Here is a 22,281-nt window from a genome sequence, read left to right on the forward strand (position 1 = left end):
CCCCTGTATTTACCTTGGTCCACTAAGAATATTTTGGAAGATTTTTAACATGTGTTTCGGATGACCCTAAGGATCATAAAAAACCTTGAACCATTTCAATTGCAATTTCTTTTGGGTCTGCATTTTAGTCAATTTTAAATGTTGGTTGTGTCATTTTGTTGGGTTTTATATTCAGTCCATTTTCTCCCATTTCTCACAGTTCTTTTTGTGTGTAAATGAATTTGTGTGTAAATCTCTCCATCACATATTTCCTCCACAATGCACAGCCACTGCTCACAAGTTGGAGGGTCACTTTTGTACCACAATCTTGTTATTGCTTTTTTGCTGGCTGCCAGCAGCACCTTGACCAGATACCTTTGTCCTTTGTTAATACTTTTCAATGGTTCAGTATTTATTAAACCCAAAGACACGCTTTATCAACAATAGTGAAAATAGCAGGCTATTCTCACTATTTCCGAAATACGGAGCGACAAGGTTTCTAGCCCGACACACGAACGACATAGTATCTTGAGTTTCCCTCTTTGTGTGTGTGTGTGTGTGTGTGTGTGTGTGTGTGTGTGTGTGTGTGTGTGTGTGTGTGTGTGTGTGTGTGTGTGTGTGTGTGTGTGTGTGTGTGTGTTGTGTGTGTGTGTGTGTGTGTGTCCGTGTGCACGTCGTGCACACATCCATCCTCGCGAGCAGGAAGGAGGAAACGCCTCGCAGCCCCGCGCGGAGGGGCCCCGGACGGCCCAGGAAGCGGAAACCGGCTCTCGCCACGGGGGCCCGTGTCCTCATCAGAGGGCCAGAGGAAAGTGAAGTGAGTACCCCCTACTCCCCATCACCACCCAGGGGTGTCGCACCAAATTCTGGGCCCTGGGTACAAGGAACACATTATTATGTATTCTTTTTGTGCTTTAACCATTGAAAAATAGAAGATATCGGCTACAAGCTCACAGCGAGCATGTAGATCTGCTATTTTTGAAACATCGTGAAAATCTTTGAATATTTCAAATTCTTCTAAGGTTTTTTTGAAAACCTGTGTTTCTATGTCAGTGGTGCTCAGACCTTTTCATGTGAAGGACCCCCAAAATGCCACGCACCCCCATCTCAAAATATTTAGTTCCAGGGACCCCCCAGAAGCAAAATAGGAGTTACAAATGTTCGCTTAAAAAAAGACATATATTCAAAGATTTGCACACATTTTCAAGACTTGTCAAAAATAGCAGATCTACAAGCTCGCAGCAGTGAGCTATTTTTCAATAGCTAAAGTCTAAAATAACTAAGGCCCCTCCTCCACCTTGGGCCCTAGCAACTCAGTCCCACTCTCCCCCCCCCCCCCCCCCCCCCACACCTTGTGACACCCTGCGTCCACCCACACCCCCCCACTTCTTCATCATCTCCTCTTCCTGGCGCGGGTCCAGACACTCCTGATAAGCCCCCTCTGTATCACAGACGTCCAGGGGAGACCACCACCTCCCCCTGGCCCAGAAAGAACAAGACGAGAGAAAGAAAAAAAAAGATAGAAACAGGAAGTGAAAAATCCCACGCTGAACCTTTCAAGGAAGTCCACTTGAACCCATTCTTAACCTAATCAGCAACGACTGCTCAATTGTATTACGGTGTAATCTGTCAGTGCCGTGTGTGTGTGTGTGTGTGTGCGTGCGTGCATGCGTGTGTGTGTGAGTGTGTTTGTGTGTGTGTGTGTTAGGGATGGGACGATAAGCGATATTATCGTTTATCGTGATAAAAAAAAACACTCACAATAATCGCATCGCAGAGATTTAATTCATCGTGATATCGTCCTCCGTCATGCACCGGGATCAGTTCAACGTTTGCCGAGCTGCATATTCGGTACCATTTAAACCCTCTATAATTGGTAAAATGTACTTATACTATACGTACTTGATACAGTCTTTTTTCACTCTCTATCAAATGTCATTGCCTAAAAATAGCCGATCTACAAGCTCACAACGCGTCGCAACTGTGAGCTTGTAGATCTGCTATTTTTTGGGGCAAATGTTCCGCCCCAGGATAATGGATTTTGATTATCGCGATAATATCGTAAATCGTGATTTATTTTGTCACAATATTCGTGATATGACATTTTCATATCGTCCCAACACGTCCCATCCTTAGTGTGTGTGTGTGTGTGTGTGTGTGTGTGTGTGTGTGTGTGTGTGTGTGTGTGTGTGCTAATAGCAGACTGTTAGCGCAGTGTGTCTGTTGTGTACACCACATATGGCAGTGTGTGTAGTGTACGTCCAAATGAGTTTCTTTCTGCCAGGCCAATTATAATAAAGCCCAATGTATTAGAGGCCTTTTTTCATGCGTGTTGCCGGTGTCGCGTTCGCGCGCCGACATTTGGGGTTGCGCGACCACAGAGGCCAAACTAAAGTATCACTCAGACATAAACATGAATGGCATTACTGGGGGAGTCGGGGGGTGGGGTGGGGAGCTGCAGAGGCGTCAATTGGGTATGGCAGCTGCCATACCTTGGCTACAGGGGAAAAAAATAAAATGTACCTCTTAACTCATTGATTGCCATTTTCAAAATGGCCGCCAAGTTCCAGACTGCCACGTTCTTAGATTTCTAGTGCACAGATACATTTTTAGTGCACAGATCGTGCACGCCCATGCCCATATGTGTAGTAGGCTACTTTTTAACGGCTTTCAAACAAAAAAATCCGCTTGGAAATCCGTTCAGGCATTCATGAGTTAGAAACCTTCAAAGTCAGACAAAACAAACACTGCCACCTTCCTAAATTTCTAGTGCACGGATCAATTTTTAGTGCACGAATCGTGCACGCCCATGCCTAGATCATGCACCATATGCTGGAAATCCGTTCAGGCATTCATGAGATAGAAGCCTTCAAAGTCAGACAAAACAAACATTTTGCCATTTTGAAAGATGTGTTTGTTATGGGGCTAAACATGCAATTTCGCGATTGCGATCATGCCTAATACTTTTTTTTTTTTTTTAAATGGCTGCCAACTCGGAAACTCGGGCTGTGGCAGCCTGGGACTACTGTAATAACTCGGGAAACTCGGGCCTTGGCAATCAATGAGTACCTCTTAAAGGAGTAGTTCACCCCACGGAGACTTGAGTTCAAAAATATTTTTTGTTTTTGTCGCATTTCCTATGCCAATAATTTGAGGAGACATCTTGTAGGCCCCTTGATTCCGGATGGAGACCCAAATGCATTTGGGTCTTCATCTGGAATCAATTGGGGTAAATGTATTATTATCACATTTTTGGCTTAGGAATGTGAGAAAAACTAAAAAATACTATTCAACTCAATTCTCCATGAGGCGAGTAATCGATAAGAAAAAAAGTCATTTTGGGGTTGAACTACTCCTTTAAAATGAATTCATCATGCCTGTTGCTAAGGTATGGCAACATGACTGGTGTCTTGCGCGCGCGCACACCAGTCATGTTGCCATACCTTAGCTTTTGCTGAACTGACGCCACTGTGAGCTGAGGTGGGTTAAAGTGTGCATGGGTGAATGTGTGTGTGTGTGTACGTGCGTGCATGCGTGCGAGCACGTGTGTGTGTGTGTGTTGGGGAGTTGTTTGGTTTACAGCTTGGCTTGTGCCTGCTGGCGGCGGAGGGGATGACAGGCGGGAGGCTGTATAATTAGAGTGGTGTGAATTCTCCTGTAATCTGTCCCAGGCAGCAGCAGAGGGGAATGTGACACGCCGCTGCCATTAAGAGACCCCCCCCCCCCGCTGGGGTCACCGGGGGTCCACCAGGGTAGCGGGGCGGTCACACGGCCCAAACGCAAGAGCCACCGGAGGCACGCTGACATTTAGGGGAGGCTTTGATACTGTGGGCCTGTGTGTGTGTGTGCGTGCGTGTGTGGTGATGACGACGATGAAAACATACAGTTGAAGGCTTTGACCAGTGCTGTGTCTTTTCACAGCCAGACTGGGAGGGCGATAAGGTGTTTCAATTATACACGTCTTCGGCAGTGTACCATACTATCACTGTCACTGTCTGTCGGGCAGTGGTGGAAAAAGTAGTCACGTTCTGTACTTGAGTAAAAGTGTCAATATATAATGTAGATGTACTCTGTTACAAGTAAAAGTCTGGAATTCAATATGTACTTGAATAAAAGTATGAAAGTATTGACAAAAAGTACTTAAAGTACCAAAAGTAAAACAACGCATCGCGATGCGATGTGTTGTGAGCTTGTAGATCGGCTATTTTAGTTACTTTAAACCACTGCTGTCAGGCGTGGGGAGAAGCTCTCAGAACAGAACTGTTGTAGATCCTCGCTGGAGGTTCCTTTTCAGGAAAAGGTGAAAAAAGAACCTGTGTTCCATTGTAGTTAGTATTTGCTCACAAGCTCCTTTCAATACTTTTCTTTTGTTCAATATTTGTAAAAAAAAAAAAAGAACGCACAGACTGACTTAGCCACTTTAGTGAAAATACTCTTGACGTACACGATGACGTACGCAGGGCATGAACATACGGGAGAAAAAAGCATACACCGTTATGGAGATACGAGGTTTTCTGCCGCAACAGCAACGAGATCCACTTTTTGCCGCCGTACGTTTCCGATAAATGAAACGGGGCATTCGTTTATGACAAAGCATAAAGAAAGATGAAATCTGGAGACGACCCGGTTTATGGGCGACAGGCAGCGGCGATACGCAGAGATTAGATAGGCTTGTTACAATGCTCAGTGCCACCTCTGTATTTTCTGTATTTCTCTCTCTCGTTCTCTCGCTCTCTCTCTGGGCAGGCACGTGCTCACATAGACGACATCAAAGGGGGCTTGAGCCCCTGCCCGTTTACCCGTCTGTAAAAAAGTGCCCTCTCCCAACCATGAATAAGTACAGAAAATAGCCGACCTCCAAGCTCACAACGCGTCGCAGCGCGACGCGTTGTGAGCTTGGGAGGTCTGCTATTTTCAATATTTTCACCTAAAAAGGCCCTTTTTAGATATTTCAAACCCTGCCTCTTTAACATTCCCTGCACGTCCCTGTTTCTGGGCAGCGTTCCACTGTGTTCCCAGCTGTCTCTCTGTGATGTCACCTCCACCCCCCCCCCCCCCTCACCGGGCCAGTACTGGGCACGGGGGGGGTGGGGGGTGGGGGACGGGGGGTGGGGGACACTGATGATGGGTGACAGTGAAATCCAAATGAAAGGGCAACAGGCCATGATCCCACAGTGCAAGCGGAGGGAGGGGGAGGGGGGGGGGACATCGGGGCTGGTTCCAAGGGTGACCTGGCCCTTCAGGCCACGCTACAGTAAATGAGACGGTGTTGTCTCTGTCGTGTCGAACCCCAACGTCTGGGGCTCGCGCAGCAGCAGCAGCAGCAGCAGCAGCAGCAGCTGCGCTCGCTCTTTGTCTGGCCCGGGCGGTCGCCTCGCCTGGCCAGGCGGGCGAGACAGGGCCTCGGCCCTGCGCGGAATTCCTGCAGGACCAGCGATCCCCCCCTCCCTCCCCCCGTGCCGCACGTCTTGAGCGACGTTGATGCGTGATGATTTTATTTAGCTTTAGTCATACTCTTTTGAATAAATATAAGAATATATACTGTAGATAGATAAACAGATATGATAGATAGATAAATGTTCTATGCATTTCGGGGGGTTTGGGGGTTTTGACTCTCCAAAATGTTCCTCCATGCTGCAAAATGTCACGGCAAAGCCCCACGGCCTGGAGGGTGGGGCAAGAAGAAATTTCTTCTTGTCCACCCTAGTAGTCTACTACTGGCTGTGTAGGGCCCTGCAGGACAGCCTGATCCCCCCAGTACGTGTGACATGATGCTGGTTTTGAATGAGGAAGCTGGCAGGCAGACAGACTGTGGTGTAGAGATATATATATACCGGTATATACAGGCTCCCATGTAGTGCTTGTGTTTTAGCTAATTCATCACGCATCCGCGCAATCTGTGTATATGTGTAGCAGAGTCTCTGCCTAGAGACTCATTGCCTCAGCCCGATGGCCTCAAAAGTCTAGTACCTCCTCTGGTCCCTTTGGTCTAGTGGTTAGGATATTGGACCTCCACGCGGGATACCCGCGTTAGAATCCCGGGCGTTACATTGGTGCCATGACCCGGAATCGGGGGTCAAAAGGGTGGGTGAGTGTACCAGAGTGACTCACTGCCTCTGCCTAATGGCCTCAAAAGTCTATCTCCCCCTGTCCATAGGGATATATCCCTTTGGTCTAGACGTCTAGTGGTAAAGATATTGGACACCAGGGGTCACCAGGGAGACCCGAGTTCGAATCCCGGGTGTTACATATCGTCGTCGTCGGGTGGAAACCTTGTATGTCCAAAACCGTTCATTTTTATCATTTAAAAAAATGAAGTAAACTAGTGAAAACCGATCTGCAAGCACACAACGCCTCGCGGTGCGAGGCGTTGTGTGCTTGTAGATCACTACTTTCACTACTTTTGTGCGACGGCCTTGTCTGATGAAGCGAGGTTTCTGACCGACAGTGACGATATTCAAGCGTGTGCTCCCGTATCATACATAATACACGCTTATGTTGTGTTCCAACTTCTGCCCAGAGGAATTGCACGTGTGCAATTCCTTTAGGGCAGAAGTGGAACGCAACAGCAGCCTTTCTGGTGCTGCCGTTTTGAATGCAAGGGGAAGGTGGGGGGAGGGGGGGGAATGGCCGGGGCGGCAAGCCTTGCTAATCAATTCTGTTTAATTAGTCACTCTGCGCTCGGTTCCCGCCGCCCGCCCCACTCCCTCGGCGAGGGGACGGGGACTCTGTCACATCACGTTTGTCAACAGTGGCAGTCGGCAGAAATGTGCCTGGCAGGGACGGCTCTCACTTCACTGCCACCCCTGTCACGATAGTGACAGTTGACGGGACAGACGGGCTCTGCTGTTACCCTGTCTAACCGCGGTGTAAAGTAAATAAGTACATTTACAAGTACTTAAGTGCAATTTTGAGGAATTTGTACTCTGCTCGAGTACCGGTATTTCCAATTTCCAATACTTTTACTTCTACTCCACTACATCTTGGATCCAAATATTGTACTTTCACTCCTCTACATTCATTTGAAAACTTTATTTTTACTAGTTAGTTTGCGGATATAAATTATAATACATTAACCACTTTAGCCCTATTTTATACATAGGATATTTGAAAATAGCCGATCTACAAGCTCACGACGTGTTGCATCGCGACGCGTTGTGAGCTTTGTAGACCTACCATTTTCAAACATTTTTGTACTTTTACAATTGCTACTTTAAGTACATTTTGTTGCCAACACTATCATACTTTTACTCGAGTATATTTTGAATTCCGGACTTTATGTCTACATTGCAGTATTGATACTTTTACTTAAAGGGGGCGTGACACCGACAGAAATTTAACATTATGATACAGTAAGTCACGTGGTGTTTCTTCAAACGGTCTGAAAAGGAGGCGGGGCCGTATCAGTTAGTAGTGAATGTATACTTCGTCCGTTGTGCGGTGCCTCGCAATGTATACTTCGTCCGTCGTGCCGTGCTGCGCACAACGTGATGTTGTTGTTAGCGTGTAGCAGCACCGCACCGCAAGGCTATTTTGGAGAGCTATTGTGTGTGTACACACACACACAGGCTACACACATAGTCAGAGTGTATGAGCCACGGACCTCAGTCCTCCGAGACAGCAGGACATATGTCTGCTAAAAGGGCTCAAAGCTGCCGAGGAGGAGGAGATCGCTGGACGCTCGTTCTAAGCTTGCTCTGGTGTTTCCCCCAGTGCACCTAGAGTTTAGAAACTCGCCTCCCTACCTCCAGTTCAATGAGTGCGGGCGCGGTTTTCCCCCAGTGCGCCTAGAGTTTATAAACTCGCGTCCCGGCCAGGTCCTCCAGTCAGGTTTAGCGGAAGACACAGCAGGGTATGGCCGTCAAAACCGTCCCTTAGACGGGGAGAAGCGTGTTGACCCTCGTAACGAATCTCTGACACCTTTTTTTGAAGAAGACATGTACTTTTTTACCATTTTATAGCGAATGGTGTATAATTTTTACCCCTAGAACTGATAGTTTTAAAGTTGGTTTAGAAAGTCGGAAACATGCCTCGGACAGCTTTTTTTGGGGCAGTTTCAAAAGATAATGATATGGATACTCGACTCCGCGAGTCTCCGCCCCTCCCCCCATATTAGCCCAATCAAATTAATGTATTGCCGTTACTGTACAGAAAGTACTACTTTCAGTACAGTAACTACAATAAATTAATTTGATTGGGTAATTTAACATGGGGGTACATGACATCATTAAAAAAATTGGCTAATTTGATAGCCATAATTAGCTGTTTTGGCCATGTCACGCCCACTTTATGTAAAAAATTTGAGTACTTTTTCCGCCACTGCTATCTAACTGTGGTGGAAGAATTACTCACATTTAATGCCATAATATTTAAATAAATAAAAAATAAACTGTTAAAAGTTTGCCCAAGTAAAACATAGGTCTTAATTGGTTAATGTATATTTTGTAATAATAATTTAAGTCTGCAAAGTACCTAAAACCTTTTTTAGTGGATTAAAAAGCACAACATTTGCCTCTGAGATGTAGTGAAGTAGAAGTATAAAGTAATGAAAAAATTGAAACACTCTAGTAAAGTAAAAGTACCTGGAAGTTGTACTTGAGTACAGTGCTAGAGTAACCGCCCGTCCCCACCAACCCATCCACAGTTTTCCCTCGCTTGGTCTTGGCATTACCGGCACCACACCGACATGCTCCCAAATGCCAGCTACTGTAACGGTGCCAACGCGGCGCACTTGAAGGCCCCGGCGGGTTCACAGACACGCTGCGCGCAGTACTGCGCTTGCTCGCGCGCGCGCGCGCCGCACACGCACGCCCGTCAACGCGGGATCCCAAACCGTGTGTTATTACGCTTGTGTAAACAAAGCATTAGGATGAAAAATTGAACGTGTCTTTCCGGTTTTTTTCGCCCGGCGATGGGGCACTCTAGCCCATTTAGAACGGGTATACTCTATTGTGTATTATTATTTTATGCTTTAACTATTGAAAAATAGCAGATATACAAGCTCACAGCGCGGCACCGAGTGTCACGCTGCGAGCTTGTAGATCTGCTATTTTTGAAAAATCGTGAAAATTTGAATTTTGACCCGATTCTATAAGTGTCTTTTGAATCCTTCTAAGATTTTTTTGAAAAACCTGTGTTTCTTTGTCAGCAATCTGACATAGTTTAATTTATTTGGCCAAAATATTTAGTTCCAGGGACCACCCAGAAGCAAAATCTGAGTTACAAACGTTACAATACAGTATTGTACTGTATGTAATACATACAGTATATTCAAAGATTTGCACACATTTTCACGACCTTTCTCAAAAATAGCAGATCTACAAGTGCCGCGCTGTGAGCTTGTATATCTGCTATTTTTCACTGGCTAAAGCATTCAATAATTCTACTGTCGGCCTAAATGGGCTAGATTAGGGCTCTGCTTTCTCTGCAAATGTGACTGATGACATTCCTGGGCTGCGCGCACACACAGTAGGAGCGAGGCGGTTAATCTTTTTGTTTGAGCACGGCCCAGCCGGCTCTCGTCGTCCGTGTGGTCTTTGGGCAGCCTTCCAGGGGGAAAATTCAAGGGCGTTTGGAGTGGGTTTTTGGCCTGTGATGTGGCGTGCTGTTTTGGAGGAGAGAGCCTGCCACGCTGATATGGAGGCAACGGTGGCACGCACCACAGTCACAGAGCTGTGATATTCGCCGGCGAACAACAAGGGCCGCGCGGAACAAAACCAACGCCGCTGCGGTGCCTTCCGGCCAAACCGTTCACCGTGTGGCGTTCAGAGCCTCCTCGGCTTACACTGATTACACTGATTTCATTGAACTGCTGTGATGCCTCTGGCCAATGAATTCTATTCTATTCTATTCTATTCTATTCTTCTTTTTTTTTCATTAATATTTTATTGGAAGTTTAGGCATATTCACATCTGTAGATATAAAACAAGCTTAAACAGCAGTATGGAGAGACAACCTATTCTGAATATAAGATAACATTCTTCTGGCCTACTTCCTATTCTATTCTATTCTATTAAGTATTAAAAGTAAAAGTAAAAGTATTAATATTGCAATATAGAAGTACTCTGTTACAAGTAAAGTCCGGAATTCAAAATATACTTGAGTAAAAGTACCAAAAGTAAAAGTACCCCTCGTGCAAAATGTCAGATTTCAAGTTTTCAAATCTATACAAATATTTTGTTGATCGGCTATTTTCAAATGGGCCGAAAAGTATAAATGGCTGAACGTGGTCAATGTATGTTTTATAATAATAATCAAAATCTCCAAAGTAACTAATAACTAAAGTTTTTTTAAATTATTGTAGTGGAGTAAAATTACAATATTTGCCTCTGAGATGTAGTGGAGTAGAAGTAAAAGCACCAGAAATACTCCAGTAAAGTAAAAGTACCTCATAATTGTACTTAAAGGCCCGCTGACACGCCCCGAAATTATAATAGTATGATACAGTAGGTGACATGGTCTCTCTGAAAACGGTCTGAAGTAGTCTGAAACTCATGTCACAGTGTAATCTGCCCCTCGCCCCCCAACAACAGCTGACCAGTACAGTAAGTAGTCTAAGTACAGTCAATTAATTTGATTGGCTTATAATTGCGCATTCCCACAATGACATCATAAAAATATTAACTCATATTTTAAGATGACTTTTTAAAGTGACAGTACCCCTTTAGATGACAGTTTCCCTTTAGGTGACAGTACCCCTTTAAGTACAAGTACTTGAGTAAACGGACTTAGTTACCTTACAACACTGCCTAGAGCGTCATATCCCTTTTTTGTATCGATTGTTCTGGACTCTTCTTGTCCTCTTCTTTTCTCATTCTGCTCATCAGACGAAGAACAGAGCATTATTAGAAGTCAAAGGTGACTCAACTAAACCCCCCACACCCCCAAACACACACACACACACACACACACACACACACACACACACACACACACACACACACACACACACACACACACACACACACACACACACACACACACACACACACTCTCTCTTCATACCTCCACCGTTCTTCTCTGACGAACGCCTCTCCCTTGTTTTTTTGACTGGCAGGTCCGTGGGGGCGGGGCTTGCGCTGTCGCCTGACGACCTGGTTGGAGGAGGAGGAGGAGGCGGCGACGGCCAGAGGCGGAAGAAGCAGCTGTCCAATCGCGGCTTCGAGAGACTCGGCGGCGGTACTCAGGTCAGCCCCCCCTCCCCTCCCTCCCTCCCCCCACCCACCCACCTCTCTTCGTCCTTCTCTCTTTTGTCCTCCGCGCGCAACTCGAAATAAAAAAGAGGCCAACTCTTTTGTTTCTTTTCTTTTTACGTTTGATATTTCCCCTCGCCGCACGCCCATTTCTAATTAGGTGCTCCGGCCCTCAGGAGTCACAGAGTCCCCCGCTCTCCATATTAATATCTTTTTCATTGCGGTTTCTTCTGTACTTTTTCACGTTTTTCTTTTTTTCTCGTTCCCTGTTTCTCTTGGCTTTTCTGCTCGTCACTGTCGGGCAAGAAACCAAAATGTGTACGTTTTTTCGTAAAGTAAAGCCCTGCTTCATCATGCAAGACTATAGTGAAAATAGACGATCTACAAGCACACAACGCCTCGTTGTGTGCGTGTAGATCAGCTATTTTTACTATATTTTTTTTTCTAAGATTTGTTTGGGCCTTTTATGCCTTTATTGATAGGACAGTAGGCTGACAGGAAATGGGGGGAGAGATGGGGAGTGACATGCGGCAAAGGTCGTCCGGATCGGGAATCGAACTGGCGACGCCGCCAGGCATCTATGATGCCTATGTGGCAATGCCTAAGTGGTATGCGCCTGGACCAGTAGGCCAGCGGGCGCCCCTATTTTTACTATTTTAAATCATTTTTAAAACGACAAACAAAAAACGAACGGTTTCGAACATACACGGTCTCCATCCGACAACAACGTGCTGCTGCTGGGACCAGGGTTTTAACTCCCCCATCTCTCTCTCTCTCTCTTGCAGATGAAAGTGTCGGGCTGCAGGAAGAGCGCTCTTCACGGCATGCTGGGCTCCAAGCTGTCGGGCTCTGAGGTGCAGCAGCAGCTCAAGCAGAAGGGCCAGGCTAAGAGGCCTCTCTCAGGGAGCGGCTCCAGGGACAAGGAGGTGTCGCCCTCCGGCTCCGCCGCCAAGCACGGACACCGGGCCCAGCAGGGCAGCAAAGCAACAGAGTCCCAGCGCGAGTCTGGGGGACAGAGTGATACAGGTAGACACTGACAGCCTCCCCCCCCCACTCCACCTTAACCCATTCAGGCCTAAAATTATTGAATGCTTTAACCAGTGAAAAATAGCGGCACCGAGTGCCGTGCTGCAAGCTTGTAGATCTGCTATTTTTGAAAAAGTCACGAAAAATGTGTGCAAATCTTTGAATATATGTATTTTCAAAGCAAACGTTTGTAACTCAAATTTTGCTTCTGGGGTGGTCCCCGGAACTAAATATTTTGAGATGGGGGTCCGTGGCCAAATAAATATCAGTTTGGGGGTCCTTCACATGAAAAGGTTTGAGAACCACTGACATAGTAGGTTATAATAGGTTATCTGCGATCGAAGCGTTTTTGGAAGTAGATTCCGAGATAAAGACATTTCTTTGCATCAGCAATGAATAGGAGCCTATGGATATTAGACGCTTCCTGATCCTGGCGGCCGAGTTGCATCATGGGATATGTAGTGTTTTCGCTCACCAGCGGACACAGCAGTGCCTGCCTGGTAACCATGGTAACCAGGTAACACGTCCCTGGACGTGGTCATTCTTATCACGTTCCTGGACGTGTTAGGCAACGGAAGTGTTAATCGTGGCTGCCGCATGTGTGTTTTTAGTTTGACGCTGGCAATGAGCAGCTCTGCATTAGTCCAACTGAATTCAATATCGTTGCAATAAATCGTAAATGATTCATTCTGAGCTGAAGTGTCTAAAGGAAAAAGCATCTGTGTCATTTTAGATTTTACCTTTGACTATCCAAAAAATAGCAGATATACAAGCTCACAGTGCATCAGTGCCGGAACAAACTTGTAAATCTGCTATTTTTTTTAAAGTTGAATCATTTTAAATTACGAAAGATTGTGAGAACTACTGGTTTGGAGGGCGTTCGTAGAATCGGCCTCAGGTCTCTTAATGGGTTAATCAAGCAACTACGGTAAACTGTGCTGTCCTTCCAATGTGAGCTCCCTGATGGTCTTTGTGTGTCGCCTCTCTCTCTCTCTCTCTCTCTCTCTCCCTCTCTCAGCCACCAGTGCAGACAGCGGCACCCAGGAGAGCTGGGCGGGCCTGGTGCGGCGCGGCAGGAAGAAGGGATCCATCAGCCTGAGCGCCGACTCCTCCTCCTCCCGTCTCCAGCAGCCCAGAGCGCGCACGCTCCGCGGCAGGAGACAGGACGCCCTGGAGGAGGGCGACAGCACCCCCGCCGAGAGCGACTCCTCCGAGCAAGGTGAGCCACTTTAATTGAACTCAAGAGAGTCTACAAATATTAACCAAGTGGACCCTTATGGGTACACTGTGACCAGACGTCCCGTTTTGGCTGGACTTGTCCCGGTTTCTTCAAGCCGTGTGTGTCCTGCATGTCTGAGTCCCAAGAAATCTCTTTTAAAAGGCTAAAATGTCCCTGTTTTCAACATTCACGACACTGCCACATTGTCCCGGTTTCCACCGCAGTTAAAATAGCACTTGTTTTGAGTGCTTGCATAGACGTTTATCGTGTTCTGCTCTGTTGAGATATAATAATAATTGTACCGCATCCTGATGAAAACACCAGGGGAAAATAAAAATAAATGTCACAAGAAATTTTCTAAATGTGAATAGCCGATCTACAAGCTCTCAATGCATTGCATCGCAATGCTTAGAAGGCTTGTAGATGATGTACTTTCACAATTTGTTTTTAATCGGATTTAAGTGATTATGGATGGGTCCCATTTTTTAGTTTTGTTAATTTTTTAAATATGGTCACCCTATGTATGGGTCCATTTGGTACCATTTGTAGACTCTCTGAGTAACACATGGCTACATTTTACTGTGTAACGGGGCTGTCTGCACCAAATGACCTATTTCCACCGGCAAGGTCAAAGTACAGCGTCAATAAGTAAACCGCAGCAGTGCAGATGTCTCATTTGACCCCCGTGGGTCAAGCTCCACTATTACGTTGCGTTCCCTGACACTGTCATCAGGGAGAAGACAGCGTTTCCGTTCCTTGCCAAAAATCGAAGAACCCCAGTTTATTTTTGTTTCCCTTCAAATTTCCCTTCGCACACATTGCCGCCGCAGCCTTTTGATCATTCGGAAATCACGCCGGCGATTAATCTCCGCCGGCTCTCTCTCAGAGGTGAGTGAAAAGGTGCCGATGATGGTCTCGTGAGGGTGACAGGCACGTCGGCGGGAGGGGGGGGACGCAGACATCCGACACCTCCCGGCGGGCCCTTTTGGCCCGCCAGAGCTAGACGCACAGCCGCAGCTGTGGACAGTTGCCATGCGAGAAGTCCTGACAGCCTCCCAGACAGCCTGGCTGGCTGGCTGGCTGGCTGCAGGCAGAGGAGCTCGCAAAGTGCCAGTGGTGGGAAAAGCAGAGGTGGAAAAAGTACTCACATTTTTGCGCTGTAGATGTACTCCGTTACAAGTAAATGTCCAGAATTCAAAATGAGTAAAAGTATGAAGGTATTGGCATCAAAATGTACTTAAAGTACCAAAAGTAAAAGTACTAAATGTTTGAAAATAGCAGATCTACAAGCTCACAACGCGTCGCATCGCGACGCGTTGTGAGCTTGTAGATCGGCTATTTTCAAATAGCCAAGGTATAAAACAGGGCTAAAGTGGTTTATGTGTGTTTTATAATATTATAATTTGTATCTGCAAAGTAACTAGTAACTAAAGTTTTCAAATAGTGCGACGATTCGTAGAATCAAAGCGAGTTCGGTGGACGGTCACAAGGGGGCGCGCGCGCGGAGGGGGGCGGGACACTGGGTCCTGCCCCCCCCCCCTTACCCAAGGTTCATAGGGATGGTAGCTGGTGGGTCTCAGTCTGTTGCATAGCACTGCCCCGCCACCACCCCAGCTCCACCGTCAGGTTCTGCCTCAGATCCCCCGTGGGGGGTCTCGGGCCAGAGCTCGCTGTAATAAGATTATGCCCTCAATACTCATGGCAACATGGGGATCGTGGGTCAGCGAGTAATGGCCCGAGGCAGAACCCATGCCAAACAATGCTTCACTTAGGATATAGATTCTATGCTGTCTTATAGTAGCGCTTAAGGTAGGCTGCTAATATGATGCGCTTATATAGGCTTTAGATATTATGCTGTCTCTATAGTAGGGTGCTCAATTTGCCATGCTGTGTGATGCTTGCTTCTCCTTTCATTCTTGTCAATAAAGTTAGTGGAGTAAAAGTACAATACTTGGATTCGAGATTCGAGTGGAGTAGAAGTAAAAGTGATGGTACAGTGATGGTACAGTACTTTTGTACTTAGTTACTTTACACCACTGGGAAAAAAAAGTAGTGGATTCCCAACTCCGCCAATGCATTTCAATGAGAATGGAGCTGTTTTTGCAGAAATCCCCTACTGGTAGGAAATACGATGGCGGAATGGGGAATCCACTCTCATAGGTGTGACCGTACCCTTAAGTGAAAGTATCAATACTGCAATGTAGAAATATTCCGTTACAAGTAAAAGTGCAGAATTAAAAATGTACTTGGGTCAAAGTGAAAATCTATTGGCATCAAAATATCTTCAAGATCGCCATGACAGCAGTTCCTATGGAGAATCCAAGGGTTCCCAGGATGTAGATGAATTTGATGCTCAGGTCAAAATGATCTAAATACTTCTGACGAAGGCCAGAGAATACAGCAGCAGTAGCAGAATAGACTGTGTTGCGTCACGGCCGCTAAGCGTTATGGGTAATCTAGTGTTTTTTCTAATCTGGCGATATAATAGCAATATTGATTATTATTTATTGATAGAAACGCCAGTAGTGCTCATTTTAGCATCCAAAGAGTTAAGCCCATATGTTGAAACGCCCATATATGGACATACTGTGTCAGTCTCATGTGGTTTATGATGTCAGACATATATGATGTCAGTCATCTCCATATTTGGTAAAAGTTTTAATTTTTAATTAAAAGTAAATGGAGAAGATTGTCCCTTTTGTGCCCATATATGGAGATAGCTGATGCCATCGGTCCAGCCCATATGTGTCCCTTTTGTGGCCATATATGGAGCTGACTGATTTGTTTGCTACTGCCATGACGACACATTGAGCTTAGACACAACACTCCATATTTGGCAGTAGCTGCATTATGGCTGAGTCATGGTGACAACAGCGTGATGTCAGAGTTTGGTCCGCTGTCCTTTAAAATGAAGTGAAACAGTGTGTTTCCACTAACCGACCCGTAATAATTAGTTTATGACACTGTTTGATGGTGGTGCTTGGTGTGTGAAATGTTTCACTGGACATTACATCGAAGAAGGGGACAAAAAGTCTCCCATACTGCTGCTGTTGCAGTAGAACACAAGGTTTACCACTTTGGAGGGAGACATTATGACATTATGAGTGATCAGATTGGAGTGAACATCTTCAACACAGTGTCTTTGTGCTGGACGAAGTTGCCCCCAGTGACGACTGGAAGAGGAAAACGTCCTGTTGAGGTTCCCTCCTGGCGCTGGGGCCACACAGCTGTGCTTATAGATCACATCGTCTACATATGGGGAGGTCATTCTGTCTGCAACCTTCTCTATGCCTTTGATGTTGATGCCCACAGATGGTTCAAGCCGGAGATTTCTGGAACCTTACCAGAGGCAAGGCGAAACCACTCAGCCTGTGTCTTGAGGAAGGTCATGTATATCTATGGAGGAAGGAACCACCACATTAGCCTTAATGACATCTACAAGTTGGACACCACCACAATGGTCTGGTCTTTAATTGACACCAGCTGCTCTTTTTCACACTCTGCCATACACTCTGCCACCATCATTGGAACAAAGATGTTTGTATTCGGGGGAGGAGCAAACATCAGAGTGTTTGACACAGAGACCAACAGGTGGCTGGACACATCTTCTGCACAGCCTGTTCCAGAATTATACTGGGATCATTCAGCCTTTGCTTACAATGGAGAGCTGTATATACTTTTTGGATTTATTGGGAACATGACCCATGGTCTGTGGAAGCTCAACCCAGAGACCTTTTCCTGGAAGGAGGTTGAGGGGAAACACCCATGTATCTCTTATCCCAGGGAGAGGTTGTGCTGTTGCATGGTGGGAGATTGTATCATCTTCTCTGGAGGATACAGATTTCACCATGATCTTAATCTTGATGATTTGTTGATCTTAGATTTAAATCCAACACTGCAGACACTCTGCAAGCTAGCAGTTCTTCAGTACGGTGTGGAGCAGAAGGAACTCCCACACAGCATCAGAGGGGAGCTGGCAGCCATGGCACTAGAAAGGTTCACCTGTATACGTTGTGTATACGTTGGCCAATCACATCGCAGATCATACACACATGATACACTACCGGCCAATCCACAGCGCGTGCTGCGTCTTGTTTGTTTGTTTGTTTGTTTGTTTGTTTATTTTCACTTACAAAAACATTTTTAAAATTGGTTACAACATTTCAAGGAAATGTGACGGAGAAGCCGAAAAACCCTCAAGGGGCTTGAGAAATGGCATTCTCCAGGAATAAGTACTACATTCAAAAGATAAAAATTACATCATGGTAGAATAAATGTATCCTTTACAGATAAAACCTTAACATTTATACAGATGAAAAATACAAAGGAAAAAAACATTAAAGAGTCAAAGACACACAAAATCAAACTCTAAAGAAAATAATGAATAGACCCAGCTTCATTAAGCAGACCATAAGGAAAATATTTGGTTAAGAGAAGCGATTTCAGAGCCTTCTTAAATTGATGAGATGACAAGTCCCATAAATATAATGGCAGAGAATTGTATATTTTTGACCCTCTGAAACCTATATTAAATTGAATTTGAGATGTACGGGCCTCTGGTGGTCTGAGGTCATTGGAGCTACGTGTTGGGTAATTATGGACCTGAGAATTACGTCCAAAAAAATTATGAAAAAATAAGGGAAGGGTTTTCCCCAATGAGCCATGAACAAATAGAGCAATCTGAAGATGGTTGACTTGAAAAACACTGAAGACACCTAGACGAATAAACAAAGGCTGAGATGAATGTCTTGGATGCACACAACTTATTGTTCTAAGAGCTCGTTTCTGGAGACGGTATATAGGTTCAAGTTTGGTCTGATGAGTACTAGCCCAAACTATATTGCAATAATTAATATACGGATAAATCATAGAATAATATAACATAGTGGCTACCTCAGAGTTGATCAGATGACGGGTCTTACGTAGTATACCAATACTTTTAGCCATTTTAGTGGATATAGCCATAATATGAGATTTCCAGGATAATGATTCATCAATCATAACGCCAAGAAATCGTGTAGAACACACATTGGTTATAGGGATGTTATCAATATATATTTTCGATGTTCTGTTAAAAATATTAGGTTTAAGGCCAAAACACATGAAATTAGTTTTTTTAATGTTGAGTGATAATTTGTTACACTGAAACCAAATGGACAGCTTACCAAGTTCTTCGTTTAAGACCTTTATAATGGTGTCAGGATCTTTATGGGAGTAGAGGACACTTGTATCATCTGCAAATAAAATTTTGGACAGCTTATCTGAGACATTTGAAAGGTCATTTATATATATCAAAAATAACAAAGGCCCAAGAGTTGATCCTTGGGGGACTCCGGATTGCATAGGAAGAAAAGGAGAATTGGTTCCATTGTAAGATACAAGCTGCTGTCTGTCTTTAAGATAACTATTGAACCAGAGAAGTACATTGTTTTTTACTCCAATGTGAGACAGTTTTTTTAAAAGAATATGATGATTGACCGTGTCAAATGCCCTGGATAAGTCCAAAAAAATACCTATAGTGTTTTCTTTTCTATTTCTAGCTTTGTATATTTCATTTACCAGGTGTACAAGTGCCATATAAGTTGAATGTTTTTTCCTAAACCCATACTGGTGTGTATATATAATGTTGTATTTATTAAGATGGTCAAGTAATCTGTGATAAACTAGTTTTTCAAGAATCTTTGATATAGCAGGCAAAATGGAAATAGGTCTATAATGATTGAAAATGGCTGGGTCATCGTCTTTGTGAATAGGGATGATCTTGGCTATTTTTAGTTCAGAAGGAACTATTCCCTGCTCCAGTGAAAGATTGAAAATATGAGTTAGAGGATGTACGATATACTCATGAATAGTTTTCAGTAATTTAGAGTCAATATTGTCACAACCTGGAGAAGAATCTTTCAGACCCATTAATGTCTTCCGAACCTCATCTTCTGAAACAGCTGGGAAATTCATATTATCAAGTATAGGAGAATTCATAAACTGAAGGGGATTGTGGTTGCTAGGTGGAATCTTGGAGGCCAACTTAGGACCAACTTCTGAAAAAAATGTATTAAAATGATTGGCAATTTCTTGAGGTTCAGAAATAAGCCCCCCCCTAAAGTGGTTTATGTGTGTTTTATAATATTATAATTTGTATCTGCAAAGTAACTAGTAACTAAAGTTTTCAAATAGTGCACGATTCGTAGAATCAAAGCGAGTTCGGTGGACGGTCACAAGGGGGCGCGCGCGCGGAGGGGGACGGGACACTGGGTCCTGCCCCCCCCCCTTACCCAAGGTTCATAGGGATGGTAGCTGGTGGGTCTCAGTCTGTTGCATAGCACTGCCCCGCCACCACCCCAGCTCCACCGTCAGGTTCTGCCTCAGATCCCCCGTGGGGGGTCTCGGGCCAGAGCTCGCTGTAATAAGATTATGCCCTCAATACTCATGGCAACATGGGGATCGTGGGTCAGCGAGTAATGGCCCGAGGCAGAACCCATGCCAAACAATGCTTCACTTAGGATATAGATTCTATGCTGTCTTATAGTAGCGCTTAAGGTAGGCTGCTAATATGATGCGCTTATATAGGCTTTAGATATTATGCTGTCTCTATAGTAGGGTGCTCAATTTGCCATGCTGTGTGATGCTTGCTTCTCCTTTCATTCTTGTCAATAAAGTTAGTGGAGTAAAAGTACAATACTTGGATTCGAGATTCGAGTGGAGTAGAAGTAAAAGTGATGGTACAGTGATGGTACAGTACTTTTGTACTTAGTTACTTTACACCACTGGGAAAAAAAAGTAGTGGATTCCCAACTCCGCCAATGCATTTCAATGAGAATGGAGCTGTTTTTGCAGAAATCCCCTACTGGTAGGAAATACGATGGCGGAATGGGGAATCCACTCTCATAGGTGTGACCGTACCCTTAAGTGAAAGTATCAATACTGCAATGTAGAAATATTCCGTTACAAGTAAAAGTGCAGAATTAAAAATGTACTTGGGTCAAAGTGAAAATCTATTGGCATCAAAATATCTTCAAGATCGCCATGACAGCAGTTCCTATGGAGAATCCAAGGGTTCCCAGGATGTAGATGAATTTGATGCTCAGGTCAAAATGATCTAAATACTTCTGACGAAGGCCAGAGAATACAGCAGCAGTAGCAGAATAGACTGTGTTGCGTCACGGCCGCTAAGCGTTATGGGTAATCTAGTGTTTTTTCTAATCTGGCGATATAATAGCAATATTGATTATTATTTATTGATAGAAACGCCAGTAGTGCTCATTTTAGCATCCAAAGAGTTAAGCCCATATGTTGAAACGCCCATATATGGACATACTGTGTCAGTCTCATGTGGTTTATGATGTCAGACATATATGATGTCAGTCATCTCCATATTTGGTAAAAGTTTTAATTTTTAATTAAAAGTAAATGGAGAAGATTGTCCCTTTTGTGCCCATATATGGAGATAGCTGATGCCATCGGTCCAGCCCATATGTGTCCCTTTTGTGGCCATATATGGAGCTGACTGATTTGTTTGCTACTGCCATGACGACACATTGAGCTTAGACACAACACTCCATATTTGGCAGTAGCTGCATTATGGCTGAGTCATGGTGACAACAGCGTGATGTCAGAGTTTGGTCCGCTGTCCTTTAAAATGAAGTGAAACAGTGTGTTTCCACTAACCGACCCGTAATAATTAGTTTATGACACTGTTTGATGGTGGTGCTTGGTGTGTGAAATGTTTCACTGGACATTACATCGAAGAAGGGGACAAAAAGTCTCCCATACTGCTGCTGTTGCAGTAGAACACAAGGTTTACCACTTTGGAGGGAGACATTATGACATTATGAGTGATCAGATTGGAGTGAACATCTTCAACACAGTGTCTTTGTGCTGGACGAAGTTGCCCCCAGTGACGACTGGAAGAGGAAAACGTCCTGTTGAGGTTCCCTCCTGGCGCTGGGGCCACACAGCTGTGCTTATAGATCACATCGTCTACATATGGGGAGGTCATTCTGTCTGCAACCTTCTCTATGCCTTTGATGTTGATGCCCACAGATGGTTCAAGCCGGAGATTTCTGGAACCGTACCAGAGGCAAGGCGATACCACTCAGCCTGTGTCTTGAGGAAGGTCATGTATATCTATGGAGGAAGGAACCACCACATTAGCCTTAATGACATCTACAAGTTGGACACCACCACAATGGTCTGGTCTTTAATTGACACCAGCTGCTCTTTTTCACACTCTGCCATACACTCTGCCACCATCATTGGAACAAAGATGTTTGTATTCGGGGGAGGAGCAAACATCAGAGTGTTTGACACAGAGACCAACAGGTGGCTGGACACATCTTCTGCACAGCCTGTTCCAGAATTATACTGGGATCATTCAGCCTTTGCTTACAATGGAGAGCTGTATATACTTTTTGGATTTATTGGGAACATGACCCATGGTCTGTGGAAGCTCAACCCAGAGACCTTTTCCTGGAAGGAGGTTGAGGGGAAACACCCATGTATCTCTTATCCCAGGGAGAGGTTGTGCTGTTGCATGGTGGGAGATTGTATCATCTTCTCTGGAGGATACACATTTCACCATGATCTTAATCTTGATGATTTGTTGATCTTAGATTTAAATCCAACACTGCAGACACTCTGCAAGCTAGCAGTTCTTCAGTACGGTGTGGAGCAGAAGGAACTCCCACACAGCATCAGAGGGGAGCTGGCAGCCATGGCACTAGAAAGGTTCACCTGTATACGTTGTGTATACGTTGGCCAATCACATCGCAGATCATACACACATGATACACTACCGGCCAATCCACAGCGCGTGCTGCGTCTCTTCAGGAAAATTGCATCTTTTCTAGTTGTTACTGTCCCCATTAT

General features: G+C 44.9%; 1 protein-coding gene across 1 annotated transcript in view; it reads left to right on the forward strand.

Annotated features, from left to right (window-relative positions):
• bahcc1a (BAH domain and coiled-coil containing 1a) overlaps positions 1 to 22,281 on the forward strand; it is a gene marked incomplete at both ends in the record, with an annotated part of 170,256 nt that overhangs the window by 112,587 nt on the left and 35,388 nt on the right. Inside the window, 5 exon segments of the mRNA XM_080723352.1 lie at positions 679 to 757; positions 759 to 796; positions 11,036 to 11,165; positions 11,957 to 12,197; positions 13,216 to 13,416. Of these exon segments, the coding sequence (XP_080579478.1) occupies positions 679 to 757; positions 759 to 796; positions 11,036 to 11,165; positions 11,957 to 12,197; positions 13,216 to 13,416 (689 nt within the window).

Source organism: Nannobrachium achirus (genome assembly GCF_963921795.1).
Source record: "Nannobrachium achirus genome assembly, chromosome: 4".
In the NCBI taxonomy this organism is placed as follows: domain Eukaryota; kingdom Metazoa; phylum Chordata; class Actinopteri; order Myctophiformes; family Myctophidae; genus Nannobrachium; species Nannobrachium achirus.